General features: G+C 39.6%; 1 protein-coding gene across 4 annotated transcripts in view; it reads right to left on the minus strand.

Moving 5' to 3' along the window:
- Nucleotides 1–26,091, minus strand: part of LOC122667726 (DNA repair protein RadA) — a 151,214-nt gene that overhangs the window by 79,434 nt on the left and 45,689 nt on the right. For all 4 annotated transcript variants that reach the window (XM_043864121.1, XM_043864119.1, XM_043864120.1 and 1 more), the window contains one exon: nucleotides 13,233–13,295. In XM_043864121.1, coding sequence (XP_043720056.1) covers nucleotides 13,233–13,295 — 63 coding nt within the window. The remainder of the gene's footprint in view (nucleotides 1–13,232; nucleotides 13,296–26,091) is intronic.

Raw genomic sequence — 26,091 nt, forward strand, 5'->3', positions numbered from 1 at the left:
ATTCGAAGTTTTGATAGAAATTGTTCTTGCACAAATCTGGTTTCGATCCTTGATTACATATTGTTTAATCACCAAATGATGACGAAATCAACACTACTAGAGTTGCTTTCGCAAATAGAAACAAGGAATCAAGTTGATTTTGCCAATACAAAATTGATTACAATTCCTTATAGGAGCCCTTGGTTGTGTTATGCGTCATTGATCGAGTTATAGTTTATAAGAGACGTATGAAGTGTATCGATAAGTAGCAACCATTTTAGATCACGTATCAACCCAATGCAATTGATACTTTTTTTACGCATCGTATCGGTACCTTAAAAATAAGATACATATCGATTAGTGATCCAGGGCATCCACCAGCCAATAGGCCAGCACGCCTATTCTCCAAAACATACATGCGCAGGGACAAGCCCAAGTGGTGCAAACCTGGGTTTGAATAACCCTTATTGGGTTGCTTGTGGACCCACCCAAGCAAAGGGCACTCAAATTCAAAGTTGATGGCAAAACAGTAATTATTTGAAGTCTCACAAGAGCAATGGTAGAATGGTAATTAATGGAAGGTTTTAATGGATGAGTGGCAAAACCATAATTTAATGGAAACAACTATTAAAAAAAGAGAGACAAGTGATGGGCTACAACGTGTTAATAGGAGGGGTATACTTGGAATGTGGGACAAAAATGGGGATAAACAGAATAGCATCAGAGAATATGGGGGTTTTGTGTAAATAATATGAGATGTCCCTACTTGGAAATTAAAAAAAAAAACAAACTTGCCTTCTTCAACCTTCGACAAAATAGAAACTAGAACATGAAACGGTAAAACCCAGGGCTCTTCTAATCCTTCGAACTCCCTCTCTGGTTGTCCATTCGAAGTACAACTTTGGGAGAGAGATCGCTAGTGAAAACCCACTTGATTCCTACCAGCATCAGACCAGATCAACTAGCCATAACTTTAAGAAAATTCTGTAACCAGAACCTGGCAGACAAGGTAAGAACCAGATCTGAATCTGAGTTGTAACTCACAACATATGAACCGATTGGAAGCAGGGATCCAGGAGATAAATCGCCCAAAGGAAGAGAACCTGTGACTCAAATCTCAGGACCAGTCGACCTGTATTAATCATCCAAAGAGACTTTGCCTGAATCTGGAAGTGCTGCCCAGAAGAACAAAACTCCGAAACCCAGTGATAAAGCCGTGAATAGGAAAGAAAAAGCAGATGAGAATAGAAATAAGAAGAAAGAGGGGGATACGGTCACACGACCATTGCTATGTTACCAATCCGGCACCATAAACAACTCATTAAAAATTTCATTCATCAAATCTGAAAAATTAACCTGATGACAAGAATATTTAAAGATAAAAATTAGAGACTCCTAACCCAAATAATTCTAATCCTTAAGGCTCCGTTTGTTTGCCGGATAAAAAGGGGTGGGAAACTTGTGAGGGTGGGACCCACATGTTGTAGGTTGGGTGACAAGGAAAGGGATGGAAAGGAAATAATGGAATATGCATTTTTTAGTGGGGCGGGATTTAGTGGGAGAGAGAGGAAATGGACATGGGGTGGGATTCCACGGGAAAGAAAGGAAATAGGAAGAGGAGAGAGATAGACTCAAAAGTAACTTTTCCACGAATAGTGCCAAAGTCCTACCAATTTTGGTAGGACTTTGAAAGTCAATGGGGTGGGAAAAAGAGGGGTGCCACCTCACTAGACATGAATAAATGCATTTAATGAGCTTGTCTGGAAGTTCCCATCCTATGTATCCAAAGTCCAAACACACACATCCTTGGTCTTTTGTGGGGAAATAGTACACTTTTCCCACCCCGTTTTGCCTATCCCATTTTTACCCGGAAAACAAACTGGCCCTAATTTAAACTCAAACAAGACTCTAACTTGGGCTCTAAACAGAAATAAACTTGGACTCCAACTCTTTTAATACTTAGCCGACTAAGACTGAAACAAAAACTAAAACTAAAATTACAAGATAAACCCAATGAATAAATCTAAAATAAATAAATTATTAAGTATACTATTAAACTTAAAAAAAACAATTGGACCCTGTCCATCTTCGCATGGATACCCAAATGGGTTTGGGTCGGTCCAAGGCAGTGCACCAGCATCACCAAGTCCAAGACTCCCAAGCCCAGCCCATCATTCTCGGCCTAGGCTGGCCAGCGCAATTCTGACCCTGCAATTATGCTGATGTGCATCTAGTGGCCTTGCAAGGAAGCCACTAGAATATCTCCTCTTTTTTAGTATTTGTCTTTTTGTATTCCAAGGCATGATTATGAGCCTTTTCTTATTCCTAGAACTATCATGTAGTCTTTTCAATTTCCTAAGTAGTAGTCTACAGTCTAATGCTAAGCAAGGAACTAAAACTCAGAACTCGACCAGGTTTCGACCTTGGGAAAAACCGAGTTGACTCAAGATATCTCAAGATCTTGGTCGAGTTAGCGCATTTTTTTTCAACTCGAAAGCTTCTTTCAATGGGTTTTAGACCTAGTTTGGGTCTGAAACTTGGTAGTCAGCCTATTTTAGGCTGTTTAAACAAAATGGCAGTATCAGATTTTGTAAAAACAAAGTCCAAATAGGAGTCTCACTTAGTGGGAAACCAGGACAGACACTTATACCAGAAACAAGGACAGACACAGGACATATACATATTTATGCCTAATATCATTTAAGTAAACAAAATAGTATTTCATTTACTCAAGATATTATTCATAAATAAGCAAATATCCCCCCTATTTGAATCCAATAAAAATAGTTAAAAAATAAAATTCCAAAAGAAAAAAAAGTTGACCCCCAATTCAAGAACAAAAACTGGATTTTCAGCAGTAGGTGCAATTTTCAACTTTCTAATGCTGGGGTTTTTCTAAAATCTAAAAATTCCATAAATCTTAATATGGTAAAACATTGCTAAAAACCAAAAATGCGGTAAAATATTCATTTGTTTTGATGTCCAAAAAAATATTTTCATTCGGAGTGATTTTGACAGCATTCGCGCACACCAAATTAAGTTTGACCGGTACATAACTCCTTCAATATAAATCAAATTTAAACAATTTTGGACTTGTTGGAAAGCTTTGTTTTGACCTAAGATCTCGACAAGATATTACACTTTTTTATCTCGTATGGCATCTCGTCTCGACCCTGGGAAAAACCGAGATCTCGCGAGTTTTAGTTCCTTGATGCTAAATTTTAATATGTTTCTTAGGTCTTCTCAATTTGACTTGTTGGGAATTACCTTGTCTTGGAATCCCAAAAGGCTCTTTATTATATTTTTTGTAGTTTCAAGAGGCATTTAGTCTCCATGCCTTGGCTATAATAGAAATTCGTGGGAGTCTCTCTTAGGACCACAAATTAAAAATCAAAAGCTCTCTTTGAGAATTCTCACTTGCAAACTCAAGTGGCCAAAGGTGGATTTCCGTTGGTGGACCGAGGTGGATTCCTAAGGTGGGCTCCAGTGGATCTCTAGCAGCAAAAGTTATCTTTATTTATTTTGCTTATCCTCTTCTTTTAACATCAACTTCAACTATCCCCATCATCTTCAACCTCTCATCAAACAGCCTAACTCACCACAACCTAAGAACCTACAGCCTTAAACCCAAACTCTTGATCAGTGGCTAAGTGACTGTTCACCTTCCTTAGCTTGCAGCCCTTCTTTAAATCCAGAACTGTTTCCCCTATATCCCTCAAGCCCACATCACCATTCCAACCTTAATCTTACCTTCATACAAGTCCCCAAAGGTCCTACACAACCTGATCTTAATCTGGTTGTCCTCCAGAATCAATCCTGAGTTGCAGATCCTTCTAGGATTCCCCATCAGTTAGTATCGACGGATAAGTTAAGATACTTAAAACCTTGCTTACAACTACGAACATAAAGAGTCTACGGGCATTGATCAAAAGCCAGAAGCTTCGGTGAAGGGGTAGGTTTTTAGAGGATAAAGTGGAGATAAGAGGGCGAGCGGAGATGAGATTAGCTGCCCTAAAATGAAAGATCAGTTTCAGCGCTTACTCAAAAGAAGATGAATGGTTCTGTTTGCCTGCCCGTAGGAAATAGCCCAGGCTCAATTCCAGTTCTTCTTTCTTCTCTCTTTTGGTAATGAAATTTTTATTCACCCAAAAAAAAACAAAAATTATATAAATAGAGATTCAGTCCAGTTCGCTTCTACTTTTTGTATAAGAAAGATATAGGTGAAAAGGAAAGAAAAAAGGAACGGAAAGTACAGCATTACACTTCCCAGAGACTAGGCTATGATTTTAGCAATAGGAGACAAATTAGCTAATCCAGCAATTAGCGTAGTAAAAGATGCTAGTGATATACCAACAAACTAAAAGGTAGGAACGGCATCCATATTCCAATCTGGTGACACACATGTGAGTCTGAATTCATCTCAATCATGTGTCGATACCGCAGCTCGTTATCATCATTGATATTATTAGTTGCCTTGTTTGACTTGAAATGCCCTCAATGAAGGATCTCACGGATTTTATTTTTAAAGAAGGAAATTGGGTATGGTAGACAACGAATGATGGTACTGTTTATCGTGGATTCCATCACCATAAATAGGAGGAAGAGGAAGGGGGGATATGACCAAGGCCTCCCACCTATGGCCTTGGTCTGTCTCTCACAGACCTCAAGGACTCTCTCCTTCACTTTATCTCGCATCCATGGTTAAAAACCAAACTTTCATTAATACATCAAATCATGAGGAGAGTCCAAAAACTCATTACATAATATAGATGCTGCCCTACAAGTTACAAAAGGAAACAAATCCCAAAAAAGGCTTGCAAATGGCAGCCAAGACTTATTACATGGAAATAAAAACTTCTAAATAATAATCTAGTAACTGAAATCTAATTAATGTCTAGTAACTGAAATGGAAACTAATAACAAAGAAAATATCCTATGACAATCCTGTCATGCAAGACTCAACTTAAGAAGTTCTTAATGGACCAGCACTGGCCCATTAAATGGGCCTACAATAAAATATTAATTGGCTTTTAAAAGTGGACTTGATAGGCCTTTTAAAACTGGAACTTGATGGGGCCTTTTAATGCTGGTCTTCATGGCTGACTGCTGAACAATGCTTCCGGTCCTTCTTCTCTTCCAACTCCTTTGAACTACATCAAAGTGCTTTAGTTTTTCAAGTTTCAACCATGTAAATTCTCCATTTTTCATATTTTTCATTTGCAGTTAAAAAAACTAGGGAAAATCTAGATGCCACCATGCCTAGTGAAGTATAACACTTCACTATTTGCCACATGTCAGTACATGGGTAAGTCCTTGTGAGTGATGACCAAGCAAGCATCTCATTGGTACAATTTCAGCTTAAAATGAGTAAAAGAAGGGGCTAAAATTACAAAAGATGTCATCTCATTCTTTGTTTCTTTAAATCCCTTTATAGTATAAAATCCAGTCAATTAGCACCAGTAAGCACACAACGACCAAGTGATGCAGTTAAATCACCTATATGGGCTATTTTTTAGAAATAAGTTTTGGCTTCGGTTATGTATGTGTTTAGCTTTTGATCCAATGAGTTTTCATTGTAATGGGCCACTTTAATGGGCCTACAATATGGGTAGAGGCTAGGCATACGGGATTAGTTAAGTATATTTATTTCTTTATTTAATTTCTATTAAGTGTTTTAGTTAGACTGGATTAGGATTCTATAAGTCCAGTCCTCTTTTGAGTCAGTTTCTTTCATTATTTTAGTTTCCTAGTCAGTTTATGTTACCTTATTAGTTAAGGATTAGGTTAGGCCTTTCCTTTTTACTGTTTTGAGTCTGTTTTTGAGTCTCAAACCAAGCTAAGCTAATAAGAAAGCAAGGCAAAGTAAACAAAGCAAGAGAGCTGATCTACGAGCACCCCTTCATCTGGGATGGAAGGGAATTCTTTCTTTTCAAAAGAGGGATAGCAGGTGGAATGCTTAGACATAAATTGAGAAGACAAAAATTCAGAGAACGATTTGTCTTGTCTGAGATGACAGAGGTCATTATGGTTAATGGATTACAAATAAGGATGCTTAGCTGATGCTGAGTCACGGTCCTTGTCCTACATAGAATGAATCTAGATAGTCTACATAACCCTTATCCTTTAACACTCCCCCTCAAGTTGGTGCATAGATATCCCTCATGCCCATCCAACTTGAATACAATACGATGAAATGACTTAGAAGTCAAACCCTTTGTGAATACATCATCTAATTGGTTTTCAGAAGTGACGAATGGAATGCAGATCAAGCCCTGTTCAAACTTCTCTTTGATGAAGTGTTTGTCGATCTCAATGTGTTTGGACCTGTAGTGTTGGACTGGATTATGAGCTATACTGATGGCTGCCTTATTATCACAGTAGGGCCCCATAGGTACTTCAAGTGTCCTCCTATATCACCAAGTAACACTTTGAGCCAAACAAGCTCACATATACCCTGTGCCATTGCTCAATATTCTCCCTCCGCACTAGATCTAGATACTATTGGTTGCTTCCATAGTTCTAAATCTCAACGAGATCTCAAGAAACTCGACCCAGACTTCGAATTCCGAAGTAAACTTGACAAAGAAGGGGGGAAACCTTGGTTCTTGATTTTTTGGTCACATCATCAATCAATACCACTGGGATACTCTACTGGGGGTTACCACATCACTACAAAGAGATCGATTGAGTGGACTCCATCCAGCACGTCATAGTTCATAACAATAGGCAGTCACATACTCATAGTAATGTAGTGTTGGGAGTCGGGACATGGAAGACTAGGGTAGTAGGGTATCTACGACTTATGTATTGTCCATTGTACTTGGGTTAGGTGACTATGTAATATGCATTGTACTCACTTCACTGTACTTTGGAACTTGTAGTAGAAACTTAAAGTCTTTAACTATTTCTTAAATACTTATTCAATAATATTTGTCTTCATCCATTACTGCATAATTTACTTGTTTCACTTACTAATTGTGTCTCATATCACACAAACAATGTGTAGAATAGGCAATATATTACATTAAGGATTCGACGTTTACTGTTAACCAAGAGTGCAAATCCAAAACACCAAATTGGGTGCTTTTTTTTACAATTTGAAGATTTAAATATGTTTATTAATCCTAAAACAAGCTTCTCTTAAAGTTTCAGAGCCAACTGTGGCCATTTGTCCACTGAAACATCATATTGAAACACAAAAAAAAATGCACAAACTCGCCAAGACGGCGAGATCTCGAGATCTTGGTCAGTTATCAATAAAGGTGATAAACCATTTGAACCCACCCTGAGCAACAGTTTTAGAAGGACTCCATAAGTTAGAGTGGATAATAGAAAAAGAAACAATACTTCTATTATCACTGGGAGAATAAGGGGACCTAGTGTGCTTTGCAAGTTCACAAATGTCAGAAGTAAATTTGTCTAGAGTACAAAGCTTCATTAAAGATGGAAACAAATGACTTAAAACAAGAAACGAAGGAAGACCCAAACGGAGGTACCATTGATGCAACCAAGAGCGAGCATTATTTGCCCGAAGAGTGTGACCTGAGAAAAGAGCAGGTGTAATAGTGAGATCTGGATCCAAGTAATACAGCCCATCTCACATCCTACCATATCCAACCGTTGCCCTTGTTACTAGATCCTAAAAAACACAATGAGTGGAATAAAAGTGAACACAACAGTGAGATGACAAATAGAAAGAAAATTGGCACACAGATTAGGGAAATGGAGAACTAATGACAAGGAGATAGTAGGAGAGCAAGAAACAGAACCGTTACCAGAAATTGCAGACAAAGAGCCATCGGCAACTCGGACCTCGTCCTTACCTGAACAAGGAAGATAAGTATAAAACATGTCCAAGAAGCTAGTCATATGATCGGAGGTCCCAGAATCAAGGAACCAATAAAGACCAGAATGGGAAGAAGCAAGAAATATACCTGATTGGGGTAGATGAGAAGCAGGTGAAGTGGAAGATGTCGTGGTAAGGGATGTAGTACCAAGCTGTGTTATCATATGCTGGAAAGCAACCATCTGTTCTGAAGAAAAAGGAGAGGTAGTAGCAGAGGATGAGCCTTCAGTCATCTCAGAAAGATGAGCTTGAGGCTGAGAAGATCCATGTTTTCCACCACGCCCTCCCCCTATAGGATGACCATGGAGCTTCCAGCAGGTCTCCGTGGTGTGGCAAGGACGCCCGCAATAATTACACTTAACCGGGTCTTTTGGAGACGGACAAGGTTTAGTGGTAGAACCAGGATAGTCCAAAGGCTGAGAAACCTGAGTAGTAACAAGTGCTGAATGAGTAGGGACAGCAGAGGGCATCATAACAGAGCGGCTTCGATCCTCATGTTGAACCATATTACAAGCCTGGAGCAATGTAGAGAACATATCTCTAACAAGAATCTGAATACAGATCTGATCATACTACGGATTCGGGCCAGTAAGGAAGTTATAGACCCATTCCATTTCACTTTCCTTTTTGAACACGTCAGCATCAGTGGTGCATACCATGGGAACAGGATCATAAAAATCCAATTGTTGCCATAAAGTATTGAGGGCAGAAAAATATGCAAACAGAAAACTCTTTTTGAGTAGTCTCACGGACCTAGCGGCGAATCTTATAAACCTGGGCATAGTTACTTGTCTGAGCATATGTGTGCTTAACATCTTCCCATAAATAATTAGCAGAGTTTAAAAGAACAAAGCTGGGACTGATAGATGGTTCCATAGAGTTCAGTAGGAATGACATTATAAGAGCATCATTAGCCAACCAATTATCCTTCGTAGTTGCCACAGTTGGGCATTAGTATGTCACCAGTAAGGTACCCCAAAAAATGATTACCACGAATAGTAAAGAGGCAAGCCCGTACCTCCCAAAGAAGTGCTAGTACTTTCAGTCATAGAGCCGAGAGAATAAACACAAGTAGAAGGGCCATAGGCAAGGAGGAGCCATTATGAGGTGTGGCAGGAAGCAACCAGGGTGGAAGGGCCATAGGCAAGGCCGGTTACAACCAGGGGATGTCGGCAAGGGCAGGCAAGGCCAGCAGGAGCCTTAGTGAGGCTGATAGGGAGCAGGCAGACGGCGGCAGGGGCAGGCGAGGCCATCAGGAGCCCTAGAAAGGCCGGTAAGGAGTAGGTGGAGCGGCAGGAACCAGAAGGGGCCACACGGGGCAGTAGGGTGCAAGCAAGGTGCAGGTAGGGGCCTCACGGGGTGGTAGGGAGCCAGCAAGGGGCCAAGCAGACCAGACATAGGGGCCAAACAAGGTCAGGGGAACCCTTGGGAGGCCGATAGGAGCCAAGCGAGATCAACAAGGGCCAGCAGGGGTCGACAGGGGCTGCCAAGAACCAGGGAGGCTCAGGCAGAGCCGACAAGAGCTGTTGAGGGCTCGGCGGAGCACAGCGGGGTGGTGGGGATCTTGGCGAAGCTGTGTCCAAGGCTGGAAGTGGAGAGCGGAGGTCGTCAGCGGCAGTTAGCATGGTGTGACTTGTGTCAAAACATGTTCAGTCGACCATGCTAGACCAAGTAAAGGAGGCAGAAGCCTTGCAACTTGCAAGTGATTTGAAACATAGTTGTCAAGGCGTCGACTAGGCGTCCAGGCGGAATTTTGGGGGCCTAGTTGACTGCCGCCTTAGTGGTATTGAACAGCTTAGTGTTATCGACTCTTATTTATGCCAAATATCATTTAAATAAATGTTTCATTTACTTGAGATATTATTCATAAATAAGCAAATACCCCCTATTTGAACCCAATAAAAATAGTTAAAAAATAAAATTCCAAAAGGATAAAAAGTCAACCCCCAATTCAAGAACAAAAACTAGATTTTTGGTGGTAGGTGAAATTTTCAACTTTCTAATGCTGGAGTTTTTCTCAAATCTAAAAATTCCATAAATCTGAATATGGTAAAACATTGCTAAAAACCAAAAGGGCGGTAAAATATTCACTTGTTTTGATATATAAAAAATATTTTCATTCAGAGCGATTTTGACAACATTCACGCACATAAAATAAGGTTGGACCGGAACATAACTCCTTCAATATAAATCGGATTTAAGAAATCTTGGATTTGTTGGAAAGCTGGTTTTGTGTTCTACTGAATACAAAGTCTCATGTAAAAATAAAATCATATGACCAGTCAAACTTTTTAGAGAACAAATACAAATCTCTAAATCGAGAGCAATTTAATTATTTATAGATAAGATCATATTTTCTAAGAACAGTATAAACCAAATGTGAGACTACGTATGCCAGGACAGTGACCAATTCTAAAAACAGTATGAACCAAATGTATGTTTTGATTGTTTTAAACTTCCAATAGCTTACTTCTTCAGTTTTACTATCTTCTAGTTCTATGTTGATTTTTTATTAGTTGATGTGGCTTAATATTGATTTTTGATGACTTGACGTGGCTTAATGTTGATTTTTTATGACTTGATGTGATCTAATGTTGGTTTTTTATGACTCGATGTGGCTTAATGTTGATTTTTTGATGACTTGATGTGGCTTAATGTTGATTTTTATGATATAAGGTATATATGGTAGCATACTAAATAACGTTAGAAATTAGAGGAAATATAAAATAACACTTGGGCTCCTTGTCACCTAAGCGCTTAGGCATCCCTCCACTGCCTTGGGTCGCCTTGCCTCATTGACAACTATGTTTGAAACTCCTTTGGCAGCAAGAAAAAAAATACCCTAAGTATTAGGCTCTGATACCAAGTTGAGAAGAAAAAAATTTGGAGAATGATTTGGCTTGTTTGAGATGACAAAGGTCGTTATTATTTATAGTGTGGATAATGGATTACTGTTGGAACCACTTCTTGTAAAAGGCCGACCTTTTAGGAAAGGGAAGAAACAATATGTTTTTTTTTAAAACAATATGTATATCATACAGGAGCTCTAACACAGCGGACTATCCAAAGGGGGACACGGGCGGATAAATAATTTTAACACCTGCCCGCTCCCAGAGGGATTCGATACCGTGACCCCTGCCTGCTCTGATACCATGTTGGAACAACTTCCTCTAAAAGGCCAACCTTTTAGGAAAGGGAAGAAACAATATTTATATCATACAGGAGCTCTAACACGGCCGACTATCCAAAGGGGGACACGGGTGGATAAATAATTTTAACAATTACAAATAAGGTATGCTTAGCTAAGGTTGAGTCATAGTACAGTCACAGTCCTTAGCCTACATACAATGAATCTAGACGGTCTACATAACTCTTATCCTTTAACATCATATCTTCTTCTTCATTCATCTTCTCCATCAATATTCAATTAAGTACTCCATCGTTTTCTACAACTCCATATCCTATCCAACAATTTCAATAACAGTGTTTTTTTGAGTTGATTCGATTCTGCTACAATCTAATCTTTGTTGCTAATATCTGATTGTCATTCATATACACATTCATGACTCCATTAAAAAACTGCAAACTAAGAATTGAAACGTGCTATTTTCAAGTCTGATTTGAGGTGTTTTAATTTAACAAGGAATCTGTCCAATCTCAGCATCCAATCAATGGATTAATCTGAGATTATTGGATCTACCTACGACCTGGATTTTATCCAGATCAGACTTGCTGATCTGCTGCTGTAATAGATCACTCAAATTTGGATTATGGATTTCATATTTTAACTATTATGACTGTACACTCAAATCCAACAGTTAAAACATTGCTGTATTCAGGGGTTTGCTTATTCCAGCAGTTTATGTTCATTGACCTGAATCTGAGTTCCATCGGATATCAATCCGACAGTTAGAACATTGTTGTGTTCAGGGGTTTGCTTATTCCAACAGTTTATGTTCATTGACCAGAATCTGAGTTCCATCAGATATGGTTGACTTTGTCCCCAATATTGACCTAAATTCTGTTTTAGGGTTTTCGTGAGGTCTTGTTACAAGGGGTGTGTAATCTGAACCTAAGATTCATCCCACCTATCCCCCACCACCAAGTCCCCATTAGTTACCCATTTTTCTGTTCAAGATTCCCGGTTTAGTAGCTTCTTTTCTCCTATTGTTTATCGTTCTCACTCCTCTTCTTCTTCTTGCAACAGCCTCTTTATCCCCGTTTTTCCTTTCTCCAACACTAAGGGAGCCATGTCCAGCCACATGTCCACACACGTCTGTGTCAATACATGGGTTCAGGGCATATAGGCAGTCTCCTACAAATCATAGCGAAATACATCCCCAATAACAGAGCTAAGGCGGCTGACACGATCAATGGTGAGGACCCAAACCAGAAAATTATACAAGCAATTAATCAGTCCCAAATGTTAGCGATGATGACTTTTCCTTCAAAGCTAGTAAGACCAACAAAAAATGCAATGTGTTTGCTAACAACTGAGAATTTTTTCGGAAATTAATCTGAAAATCAATACTCTTGGAAATGCCATCAACTTCTTAAGAATGCCCAATTATAATACATGCCTCAAACTTTCTTTCCAATACATTTCTTTCAAATCAAAAGAATTCCCTATCTTTTGACATAAAAATCAACCAATCCTTCACTGAATTAAACTATGGAGGAAGAAACAAACATCTGAAAGATTAGATAGATGCCACACCACAGCACTACCAGTCTTCCCAAATAGAAATCTTTGACCAATTGGCATTTGAACAATATATCTTGCACAGAATGAGGTGCACTAAGATGCAACCTTAGCCATACCAACAGATTTGCAAATCATAAGAAGCTTTCAAAAATGATTTGGGGAGAAGAAGGAAAAAATAATTGGCATGGGTCTCAATCTAATGTAATAACCAAGTAAGCACTGGACTACTACATTGGTAATAAAACAGGTGGATTTTCCAATGTCCAGTAAAAAAATGTTTTGGGGTTCTCTAAGGAAAAGATGGTATACAATGATAAACATTAAGCAGGAAGGGGGATAGGGGGGAAATATTGTCAATGGGATCATGCAATATAACAGGCCTCCTCATTTGTTAGTCATGAATTATTAAAGAGGAATAATTGATCAAGGAATTTGGGAAAGCTAGGTTAGTAAATTTCACACCAAAAACATCAACTACATACTCGCACATTGTTGGCTCTAGAGGCCTTTGAATTTTCTGTCTACAATCGCCTTCTACAATTGTTCAATAACCAATAGTTATAAAAGTTGAAGCCACAAAAACAAGACTAAGCCAGCTGTAAATCAAGCATTCATGGAATCCAAAATGAATGAGTTTTGATATGTTGACTGCTAAAAGCAATCACTGCATAACCAATCAGAGATCAAAAGTGGTTAACTCACCAACAATACAGGTACATTTGTCCTCTTAGCAAAACGCAACAACAGTGAGGTGCAGTCCTTGACCTGTAAGATCATGGGGAAACGCAGCCACATTAGATCAAAACAAAGGACAGGAGATATTAGATGTCAAACGGTTTGTGAACTTGTCCATCACAACTTGCCACATGGCAAACAATGGTAGGTCCATGTGATAAATGATGCCACACCTCTCTGGTCAAGTTTCAGTTCAAAACCATTAGGGAAAGTATCCTAAAAGAAAAGTTCAAAATGACCCAAAAATACAAAAATGACGGTATGCCACCAGATACCATTACAATGAAATGGCCCCCTTGTAATTTCATGAAACTTTAAACCCAATTTTTAACCACCTTCTATGCTTGCTTCAGGCTGAAACTTGACCAGTGAAATGGGTATGGAGTCCTCTATCACATGGAAGCATCACCCATCCAAGTCTATCATGTGGCAGCAGAAGATCTCCATGTGCCGAGGACAAAGTTACAAAGGATGGTGATATTTGGTTTTTCAAAACGAGTAATGTTGTATTGTAAGAGCATGATATAGAATCACCTTAATCATGTAAACTTGATGCTGTTTAACAGTTTCACCTTAATCACCTTAATCATGCAAACTTGTGTGTAGCCTAGGCATCCACGCACCTTGTTGGTGCATGTGTCCAGGCCCCCTATAACACCTGGGTTGCCTAGACGCTGTGACAACCATGATTCCAAGGAATGACTACTAATACAAAAGCATTAAAATGGTGACGCCCCAACATCAAATCCAAAACAGCCTGTTCAACTTGTGTGCACACATTCTAAGTATAGTCCAAGACAAGATTCAAACTCCATTGGAAGTTTGGAACTGAATCAACAACTTGGTCAAGCTAAAGTCAACTGGAACTGAGATAGTGTTTATAACACCCCGCATGTGTTTCATGATTATCTTTATTACTATTTAGATTGTCTTGAATATTTTAATGTTTTGTGACTATTTTATTAATATTTGCATCATGATGGGAGTGATTTACTGCTATCCAATATTATTTATATGATATTATATTATTTTAAAGTGGCTAATTATCAGTGGCAAAATTGTAATTTCTACTACGACCAATGGCATGAGAATGTGAATAGTTCAATGCATTAAATTCTGTTTTATTACTTTTATACATTATTTTAATGACAAATATAATATTTTATATTATTATAAGGTGGGATATTTTATTCTATTATTCATAGTATACAACAACAAACTCAGCCCTATCCCAACTTATGAACTTAAAGGGTCTATTAGTCTTAGTATAATCCCTTTATATTATAAGAATCTACATTACTCTCTCTCTCTCTCTCTCTCTCTCTCTCTCTCTCTCTCTCTCTCAAAATAAATACATTAGTTATAAGAATTTAGTTAAGATATGGATTAGGCTAAGTGTTGTTTTAGTAGGTAATTATTACAAGGGGTATAAAAGGGTTATTTGGAATTAAAACTGATTATTACGAGCCTTACTTGTGTTCAGCACTTAGAATCAGTTCTGAAGAAGAAGAAAGAAGAAGTTGGTGCTCTGTCGTTGCTAAATTAAGAATCCAACCCATGGCTTGAGATGAAATTACATTGCTGAAATTCAGGAACTTAGAGAAAAAAGAGGGAGAAGAGTGATGTAGAGATGGGAAGCTGAATTCTTAGTTTCCTATTAATTGAATGGTTTAGAAATTGCAGTTGTAGAATACTAAGTTAATTTAATCGTATGGGTTTAAGGCATAGTTGTCATGGCGCCGCCATGGCGTCCTGGCGCTGGAGAAGCCTGCATGGCGACCTACGCCATGGCGTCCTTTGATTTCTTCTTCCTATCTCTCTTTCCCTCTTCGATTTCTGCCTTCCCTCTTCGATTTCTTCATTATTTCTTCTTTCCCTCTTCGATTTCTTCTTCATGTCTCTCTTTCCCTCTTCGATATCTTCTTCCTGTCTCTCTGCCTCTGTTTTGCAACTAAGAAGTCGCCAGATCTGATTCCAGGAATTAAATACTCCTTGCTTAGTTGATTTCTGTGATGAGTTCTTGCTGGAATTGATAGAACATGATGTGGCGATGCTTTGCTTGAAGGTTTAGACTGGACGTCTGGACCGAGAAGAGTTGAAGGAGTTATCTCCTTCGTACTTTGCCTTTTCTGTCCCAGGTTGAAGATAACCATAAATCCGATCGTGGGTTATTACAAACCCTTATTTTTTCCTTTTTCCTAAAGTACCCTTCTCTTCTTTTATTCCCCTTTGTCCATACTTTACACATCCCTCCAAGTTTACCCTTAGTCATTAAATCAAAACCCTTTTATGCCCTTTCTTAGATTCTGCTTAATTACAAGATTGCCATCCTTAAAACTTGAGAAACAATAGAGAAAAAATAAAACATGGCTTGAGTATACATCTATTAAACCATTAAAAATAGAGAAAATAAAAAATAAAACATGGTCGACATGCTCGCCATGGCAACGACATGCTCGCCATGGCGGGCGACATGTCGATATATCGACGTGACACCCCTCCACCGACTTGGATCGCCGTGACGCCGTAACAACTATGGTTTAAGGTTCATAACAAAGGTTGGGATTTAAAGTTAGAGCGGCTGGAACTTTAAATTGAAAGGAACTTCAAGCGAAATAGGAAGAGCTTTGGTGCAAATTGAGGGAACACTTTTTAATACTCTGGTTTATATGATGTATGTGTTACGATGCTTGGATATTTAAAGAATAAAAATAAATGGTATGAGAGAGAAAGTTATTCAGATTCATCACCAAAATAAGCTTGTTTTATTAGGAATAAGTCTAGGGTTGGGTTATATACATGTTGGGCCTTTGCCCCCTTGGGTTTTCTATGTAATAGGTCACTTTTATAGACCTAAAATATGGGTAATAAGGTTGCTGTTATAATATGGGTTCAAGGGTAATTATGTCCAAGGGGTAATTATGTCCTTGTACCTATTCCAAAATGTTCATCTTTACATTATAAATAAAGATGGCTGTAGTCAATCTAACACAAGCCAGTATTCATGGAATTCAACATGGAATCAGAGCCAAAAATATTCCGGGAATACGAGATATAAGTTTATTTCTTTTTTTTCTCTCTTTCTCTTCTTCGTAATTCTGCCCTAAGAACACCACCATCCTCCGCCAGTTTCCGCCAGCCCTCCACCACCCCCTACACCCTTCCGCCACCTCCACCAGCCCCTTCCAGCTTTCCCGCAGGCATCTCACCTCCCCTTTTTCTTGCAAGAGGTCCACTCTCTTTTGCCGTCTTTTTTTCCCCACCCTTGGTGGTGAGTTGACTCCCACCAAGGGCTGTTTTTCCCCTTCTTATGATCTGATTTTCTTTTGGAGGATTTGTTTTTATTCCTGCGATTTTTTTTACCAGCCACCATTGCTGACGTTTCGGAGATCACTTCTGCTTCCTCTGGCCATGATGGTTCATCGTAACGTGACTTTCTTCCGTTTCCGGTGAACCCTATCAAATTAAATGGCAGCAACTATCTCTCGTGGTCTTGTTCTTGCTTGTTCGCAATTGGTTCATGTGGTCTCTCTGGCTACATAACGGGCACTACTGTCAAGTCTATAGAGGCTGATCCTACACAGAATCGATGGATGAATTTTAATTTCTTGGTCATGTCCTATCTGGTTAATTCCATGGACCAAGAAATTGCCGGGCCGTTACCTTCTCCTTCATACGGCTGCCAGGATATGGAAGACAGCCCAGGACACCTATTCTCAGGTCGGGAATGCCGCCCAGTGCTATGAGCTCCGTCAGAAGATCCACTCTACCAAGCAGTTGGAGTTATCCCTTTCTCAATATTATAATAAAATGTGCACTGTGTGACAGCAGTTGGACTTTTTGGGCACCATCACTACAACCTGTGATGTTAATGCAATAGCTTTCCGGAAGTGGGAAGATGGTTTGCGCGTCTTTGATTTTTTTGGCTGGCCTCAATATTAAATTTGATCATATCCGGGCCAATGTTCTGAATCGTGATCCTCTACCAACTCTTGAGCAAGCCTATGCGATTCTTTCGGCTGAAGATAGTAGGCGTATAGCCATGGTTACTCTGTTACTCAGGAACGATCGGCTCTTCTTTCTGGTTCCCAATCTTCTTCCCGTGGGAACTCTTCCCGTACTGTTGCTGGTGATCGGACGTCTGGTGATCGCCCCCCTAGTAAATGTGATCACTATGGGAAGGAATGGCACACAAAGGACCAATGTTGGAAGCTTCATGATCACCCTGCAGATACTCGTGAGCATGGGAAGGATGGTTCCAAGCAGCCCACCAATACTCGTGCCAATCAGGCCTTTACTGAAGAGCAGCCCAACCAATCTCTTTCCCAGGTTGTAGCTGAATGGCAAAATCTCAGGGATATGATGACTCGATTGGACACGTCTTCTTCGGCATCTGTATCTCCTTTATTGGCTGCTTCGGCTATTTCTCTGCCTTCCAATCACACTACCACTTCTTTCACAGGTATTCCATTTGGTGGGAACTGCACCTCAGTCATACCCGATTCTTGGGTTATTGACTCAAGGGCAACCGACCATATGATAGGTTCTTCCTCTCTTTTTTTCAAATATTCCCCTTTATCTGGTCATAATAAGGTTCGTGTTGCTGATGGGTCTCTAACTCCTATCTCGGGAAAGGGATCTGGGCAGTGCACTTCCTCTCTTTGCCTTTCATCTATGTTATATGTCCCTAAATTCTCTACTAATTTGCTTTCCATTAGTAGCTTAAGCAAGGATTTAAACGGTAAAGTGACATTTTTTCCAAACCATTGTTTGTTCTAGAACTTGGAAACGGGCAGTACGGTTGCATGTGGTAAAGTTGTTGATGGTCTAATGCAGATCCAAGTTCACGCAGGAAGAAGAAGAGCAGCCTTTGAGCAGCCTTTGATTTTCGTTGGAGCCTTTACTTGTTTGTTCTTTTATGCTAGGGTTAAAACAGTCTTTTATTGCTTAGTTCTTCCCTCCACGATTTTAGAGGGATAGGTTGCTTTATTTGTTTGTTTTATTTGTTTAAACTTGTACTCCCATTTAGAGTACAAGTATGCTGATTGTAATTAGGAATCAGATTAGGAACCACCACTCCTAATCGACTAGGATTGCTTCAGGATTTAGGATGGAACTCCCGGTTCAAGTCGATTATTTGTAAGGCCTTTTGGCCCCCTTTCATTATAAATAAGATATATCGTGGGCAGGCTCCCCGCTTATTATTGCATTAAAAAGCGTGTTTCAGATCTCGAGATTGCTGCCATCAGCAGCTGCTGCCTGCTCCATCTGCGAGCTCGCATCCTTGTGGACTCAGGTGGTTAAAGGGTGGGTTCTCCTACGACTCCTTGACCTTTGTGAAGATCGGGAGGTCTTCTTCAATCTTAGCTGTTGCTGCTCCCGCACATTAACCCCTGCAATTTATCCATTCAACCCTCAACCCCATTAAACCTGCAACTCCTACTTCAACTAGGACTCCATTATAATTCCAGATCTAACCATCACCTTCAAACCCTATTCTCAGTCCACCTTCCCTACATCATTCCCCACACTCGACCTCAGCCCTAGCCTATAATTCCCACTCTAACCCCTTCATCTCTTCACTCCATTAAACCCTAAAGCCTGTGACCGATTCTGCCCAAAATTGCAGAAACTCAAAACTTCTCCAAACCCTAATATCTTTATACCATTAAGATCTCTGAAACCTGCCTTTTAAAACCCTATAAACCCCATTGTCATTACTTAGCCCTAACCCTAGATTTTGCCCTAATAACCCTAATCTGCCCATTCGGCCAACCCTTAGACAGAACCTGGTCCTAAGTGGAAGTTATTTCACCTAGGCTACATCAAATTGGTATCAGAGCCATGGCTGAACATGGCAGCCCTGCTATGGATCCCACACGACCACCCCAACCTGATTCCCTTGCTGCAATCATGGCTATGGGCAGATTAGGAGAAATAACTTCCACTTAGGACCAGGTTCTGTCTAAGGGTTGGCCGAATGGGCAGATTAGGGTTATTAGGGCAAAATCTAGGGTTAGGGCTAAGTAATGACAATGGGGTTTATAGGGTTTTAAAAGGCAGGTTTCAGAGATCTTAATGGTATAAAGATATTAGGGTTTGGAGAAGTTTTGAGTTTCTGCAATTTTGGGCAGAATCGGTCACAGGCTTTAGGGTTTAATGGAGTGAAGAGATGAAGGGGTTAGAGTGGGAATTATAGGCTAGGGCTGAGGTCGAGTGTGGGGAATGATGTAGGGAAGGTGGACTGAGAATAGGGTTTGAAGGTGATGGTTAGATCTGGAATTATAATGGAGTCCTAGTTGAAGTAGGAGTTGCAGTTTAATGGGGTTGAGGGTTGAATGGATAAATTGCGAGGTTAATGTGAGAGCAAGAATAAATAAGATAAGAAGACCTCCCGACCTTCATAGTGCAAGGAGTCGTAGGAGAACCCACCCTTTAACCACCTTGAGTCCACAAGGATGCAGGCTCGCAGATGGAGCAGAGGCAGCAGCTCGATGGCAACAATCTCAGATCTGAAACACAGTTTTTTTAATGCAATAATAAGTGGGGGAGCCTGCCCACGATTTATCTTATTTATAATGAAAGGGGGGGCCAAAAGGCCTTACAAATAATCAGACTTGAACTGGGAGTTCCAGTCCTAAATCCTAGAAGCAATCCTAGTCAGATTAGGAGTGGTGATTCCTAATCTGATTCCTAATTACAATCAGCACACTTGTACTCTAAATGGGAGTACAAGTTTAAACAAATAAAACAAACAAATAAAGCAACCTATCCCTCTAAAATCGTGGAGGGAAGAACTAAGCAATAAAAGACTGTTTTAACCCTAGCATAAAAGAACAAACAAGTGATGCAGATTCAAGTTCACGCAGGAAGAAGAAGAGCAGCCTTTGAGCAGCCTTCGATTTTCGGTGGAGCCTTTACTTGTTTGTTCTATTTCCTAGTTTATTGAAATGTTGTAATCCGAATAATTTTTCTTGTGATGCTTGCACTTTGGCAAAGCAACCTAGAAGTGTTTGTCCTATTTCTGATAATAGAAATATGAATCCATTTAGTTTGATACATTCTGATGTGTGGGGCCCTGCCCGGTCTGTTTCTACTTCTACGTTTCAATGGTTTGTCACCTTCATTACTGTTATAGTCAGACCATTTAGGTCTACTTGATGCATAGTAAGAGTGACGTCTTCACCTGTTTCACCTTATTTCATAAAATGGTCCAAACCCAGTTCGATGCCAAGGTGAAAATTCTCCAGTCGGACAATGGAAAAGAATACATGGATGGTGCCTTTCACTCCTATTTGGATACCCATGGGATAATTCATCAGACTTCTTGTGTGGATACCCCTGCTCAAAAAGGAGTTGCTAAACACAAAAACCGACATTTGTTGTATGGCTGTTCCTCCTCGTTTCTGGGGTGATGCAGTATTTACAGCCACTTACCTTATCAATCGGCTTCCATAAAGAGTCTTAGGAGGTCGCTGCCCATTGGAAATTCTGTTGGGCACCTCCATGTTTGTTGTGCCCCCCCAAGGTTTTTGGTTGTGCGGTGTTTACCCAGAACCACCATGTTCACGGCAAGTTTGATCCTAAAGGGCTTCGATGTCTTTTTCTCGGCTGCTCGGCTACCCAAAAGGGGTATCAATGCTATCATCCTCCTACCAGGAAATTGTTTTACCATGGATGTGGTGTTCTGAGAATCTGAGACTTACTTTAAACCGCAAGTACTTCTACAGGGGGAGATTATAACTGGTGAAGAGGTCCCACTGATTGCTCCTCTGGATGTTCATATATCTACTATATAGGATGCTTCTGTTGAACTGGAGGATGGGATTACAAGTCAGGAACAAGAACTGAGACAGAATGAGCAGCAGCAAACAGTCCAAGGGGAGAACGAATTGAAGATTTACTCTCGAGTAACGGTTTTTCCTTCTCATGGCCCTCGGTACAAAGAGACCACCACCAATGATCCTACACAATTAGTACCTGCTCCAAGTCCTACTCCTAGTCATCTTTCTGGTAAGCTTCCTCCTGATCCCAGTCTTGATTTACCCAGGGCTATTCTGAAACCAAAGCAGAGTTGTACACAACACCCGATTTCCAATTTTGTGTCATACAACTCTCTAAATCCTTCATCCCATGCCTTTGTGTCATCATTACCCTTTGTTACTATCCCTAACAATTGTCAGGAAGCAATAGCCAAACAGAAGTGGAAGGATGCGATGAATGAAGAAATGCTTGCTCTTGAGAAAAATCAGACCTGGGATTTGGTGATTCCTTCACCAGGAAAGAAACTTGTTGGCTGCAAGTGGGTCTTTGTTGTGAAGCACAAGTCAAACGACTTAGTAGAAAGATATAAAGCAAAGTTAGTTGCCAAAGGGTTCACCCAAACCCAATGAATCGACTATCAAGAGACCTTTGCTCCTGTGGCAAAGATGAACACGATGAGAGTCATCATTTCTTGTGCTATGAATCAAGGTTGGGATCTCCAACAACTTGATGTGAAAAATGCCATCCTACATGGAGATTTGGAAGAGGATGTTTACATGGAAATACCTCCTGGTTTTGCTTCTCCAGAGACTCAAGGAAAGGTATGCAAGTTATAGAAGACCTTGTACAGTTTAAAGCAATCACCAAGGGCTTGGTTTGGTCGCTTCCATAAAGCCATGATTACATATGGGTATAAGCAAAGCAATGCTCATCACGCCTTGTTGATTGTATATATTGATGATATAGTTATCACGGGCAGTGATGCACAAGAAATTCAGAAGTTGAAGACTTATCTGGGCACCAAGTTTGAAGTCAAAGATTTGGGGAAGTTAAAGTATTTCTTGGGGATTGAGGTTGCCTATTCAGCCAAGGGCATATCTCTCTCTCTCTCAGAGAAAATACACCCTACATTTATTGAGTGAGACAGGGACGCTTGGTTGTAAACCGGCAGATACTCCCCTTGAGCCCATCACACACTTGAAGAGTAAGGAAGGTGACCCGGTGGACAAGGGTAGCCATCAGAGGTTAGTTGGCCGGTTGATATATCTCTCACATACTCGACCAGATATTACATTTGCTGTGAGTGTTGTGAGTCAATACATGCATGATCCTCACTCCTCTCACTTGGAGGCAGCATACAGAATTCTTCGATACCTAAAGTCATCTCCTGGAAAAGGAGTCTTATATTCTCCACATAGTCATCTCCGGATAGAAGCATAAACTGATGCAGATTGGGCTGGAAGTCTTGATGATAGGAAGTCAACATCCGGATATTGCACATTTGTTGGAGGAAACTTAACTACATGGAGAAGCAAGAAACAGGCAGTTGTGGCTCGATCTAGTGCTGAAGCTGAATTTAGAGCTATGGCACAAGGTATAAGTGAACTTCTCTGGCTCAACGGACTTCTTCAAGATCTGGGCAAAAATGTTGATCTTCCAAAGCAACTCTACTATGACAGCAAGTCTGCAATCAGCATTGATCACAACCTGGTCCAACATGACCGTACCAAACATGTTGATATCGACCGGCATTTTATCAAGGAGAAATTGGAGCAAAGAATAATTTGTATTCCATTCATTCAGCCGAGTGAGCAGCTGGCTGATATCCTTACCAAAGGAATTAGTAGTAAGCTATTTTGTCCTATAATTAGCAAGTTGGGCATGTTTGACATGTATGCTCCAACTTGAGGGGGAGTGTTGTAATATGGATTCAAGGGTAATTATGTCCTTGTACCTATTCCAGAATGTTCTTCTTTACATTATAAATAAAGATGGCTGTAGTCACTCTGACACAAGCCAGTATTCACGGAATTCAACAGTTGTATAGGGGATTAATTGTTTTAGTTCCATACTTAGTTCTATTTTGGTGTTTTTGTTTATAAATTGAACCAGTTCAACCAATGGTTCAATTTAAGAGATTTTAGTAGTTTTCTTTTAAGTAATGGGGTTGGATTAGGACTTTGTTTTGAGTCTATTTCAGTTTCCTAGTTAGTTTAAGTTACCTAATAGGTTAAGGATTGGGTTATACCTTTCCTTTTTAGTGTATGAGTCTATTTTTGAGCATTTTATATACGGTTGTAAGGGGGGGCAAGTATTGAACACCAATTTTAATATTAATGAAAAACTTTTTGCTGCTCTTCTTCTCCATGGAAGATTTTTTTCTTGTGTTTGATAAACACTGGTGGGATTGGTGTTTGATCCAATCGACACCTTGCGGTGTGAAGCCCGGGTGGTTTGTTCAAGCTCTCTTTGTTCTTTTGAAGCCCTACATTCAAATTCAATTCAAGTTTTGATTTTTATTCAAGATCTACAATCAAACAAGCTGCTGCCAAGGAAATTCTGCAACAACTGTGAGTTTGAATCATCCCCATCCCCAATAGTTCTTCTAATTCTCTCACAGCCCTAACCCTAAGATTCCCCCTTTTGTTTTCAATTTTCCCCATACCTAAATTTTGCCCGGACCAAACCAGCCAGCCAAATCACACCAAACTTTGATCGACTTCTCCTCTCATACCAGGGAAAACACGATCCAAGTTGCTCCCTCCTCTGACCATCTTAAACCCTAGAAATCCATCTTTTCCTCTTTTCAAAAACCCAAAACCCTTAACCTAACCTCGCTTCCGATTCTAATTAAAAGGCCTAGACTTGTTAAAACTTAAGGTAACCTTCACTGATAGACTGCCCTACATCAACTTGACCAAACCCTACAATCAAACCCTAGGTCTCAACAAACCCTAACCGTAATTTCACAATTTTCACCTATTTTGACCTAACGAAACTACATGTTCAAGTTAGATTCTGGTTGTCTGGCTTCTAGTTGGTCTCCTACCAATCTAGAACTACATTAGAAAGGAATGAAACATCAATGTTTATGATATGTGTTCATATTATGCTATATGAATGAAATGCATGTTGAACTTATTGTGAAATGATATAGTATCTAATGATGAAGTGAATACAAACCATGTTATGAATGACTATGTTAGACTATGAAATGAGTGAATGCTAGCTATGTTACGATTGACTATATTAGAATATGAAATGCTATTTCCTTAAATGGAGTGAAATGCTTATGAAAATAATGTAATACATGCCCAGAGATATTAAAGAAATGAAAGTAAATGAATGATAGTTAATGACTGTAAATGTTAAATGTATACATGAGGATGAAATGTTTATTGAGAAAATATTGTAATCACAAATCTCATTGCAATGCCTTATAGTGTGAAATGATGATGATGCTAATAGTAGTAAATTATAATGATGCCAATGTCGAAGATGTTATATGACAAAGATGAAAGGAGAAAGAAATGAAAGTAAGTCTCTAAAAGAAAAGAGTGTGAAATGACTTGGGCATATTCTTCCCCGGTGTTGAGGTAACCGGCCAAGATAGAGACTAGGTCTTCCCCGATACCTTAATGACCGGCCAAGCTGGGGAGCATGTACCTACAGTGATGAGATCCTCCCCGGTATTGGGGTTACCAGCCAGGGTGGAGACTAAGTCTTCCCCGGTGCCTTGACGACCAGCCAGGGTGGGGAGCACGAACTTATAAGAGATGAATCCTCTCTGGTGCTTTAGTGACCAGCTAGGGGTGGGATTAGAGTATGAATGATGATGACAACCCAACGTGTTTGTACAGTAGCATGTTCACCTCACTGGGCTATAAGCTCACCCCTTTATATGTTGATATTTTTCAGATGAGGAGACAAGAGAAGAGGCTTGTACAGCTCCAGAATATGATTAGAGTTAGAGTCTGAAGGCCTAAAAGACATCTGGCGATGCTGTAAAGTAATATTTTGAATATTGGAAACAGATTTTCTTATGTACATAAAAGTAAATATTTGTCATCAGTGTACAAATAACTCTTGTAATGTAACTTAACTTGTATGTTTCCGCTGTGTTATACGTGAGTCTAGGATATTTTCTGTTACTTTTCCATGCTTATTTATGACCTTCTGGGTCGACACTCGCGAGAGCAGTGGCTAGTAGCCTAGTACCCTATCCGATTTTCGGACATTACAGTGTTCCACCTGAGATTTGACTGATTTAGTTCCTAGTTTTATCAAATCCTTGGAACATATTATCAAAAACAAATTATTCATCCATGAAAAGATCTGTGATAAAATGTTACATGGCCATAATGAATTATATATGTGATGTAAATAAGTCACTTAGAGGGCTTATTTTATTAAAAATAAGCTTTGGGTTGAGTTATGTAGGTGTTGGGCTTTTGATCCCATGGGTTTATTTTGTAATTGGCCAATTTAATGGGCCTAAAATATGGGTAGAAAATAGGAAAACGGGATTTACTTCCTTAGTTTAGTTAAAGTCCTTTTTTGAGTTTGTTTTCTTTATTATTTCACTTTCTTAGTCAATTTAAGTTACTTTATTCGTTAAGGATAGGGTTAGGTCTTTCCTTTTTAGTGTCTTAAGTCTATTTTTGAGTCTTCTATATAAGTTTGTAAGGGAGGTCAGCATGATACACAAATTTGATTAATGAAATATTGGCTTTAGCCTTTGTTAAAATCCTGAGATAGGTTGGGTGAGATGCCCATTCCCTTCCCCACCCCCTTCCATCGGTTATTGAATCCAAACCCTAATTTTGTTCAAATCGAGTTCAAGAGTGCTACAAGCTGCTGGGATTTGTTTCAACTGATTGTCACATTGATTTCTTGAAGGTTATTACATCAAGATTATTGCTGCTTCAACAGGTTACAAATTTGTGGTTTTTTTATTTGTTACTTCAACCAAGGAAATTGTTCCCTCATTTAAGTTTTCATTGTTCTCTTGTTTCCTTTATTCTTACTTCCCATTGTTCTCTTGGTTCCCTCACATGATTTT

This window comes from Telopea speciosissima, chromosome 7, assembly GCF_018873765.1.
Source record: "Telopea speciosissima isolate NSW1024214 ecotype Mountain lineage chromosome 7, Tspe_v1, whole genome shotgun sequence".
NCBI lineage: Eukaryota > Viridiplantae > Streptophyta > Magnoliopsida > Proteales > Proteaceae > Telopea > Telopea speciosissima.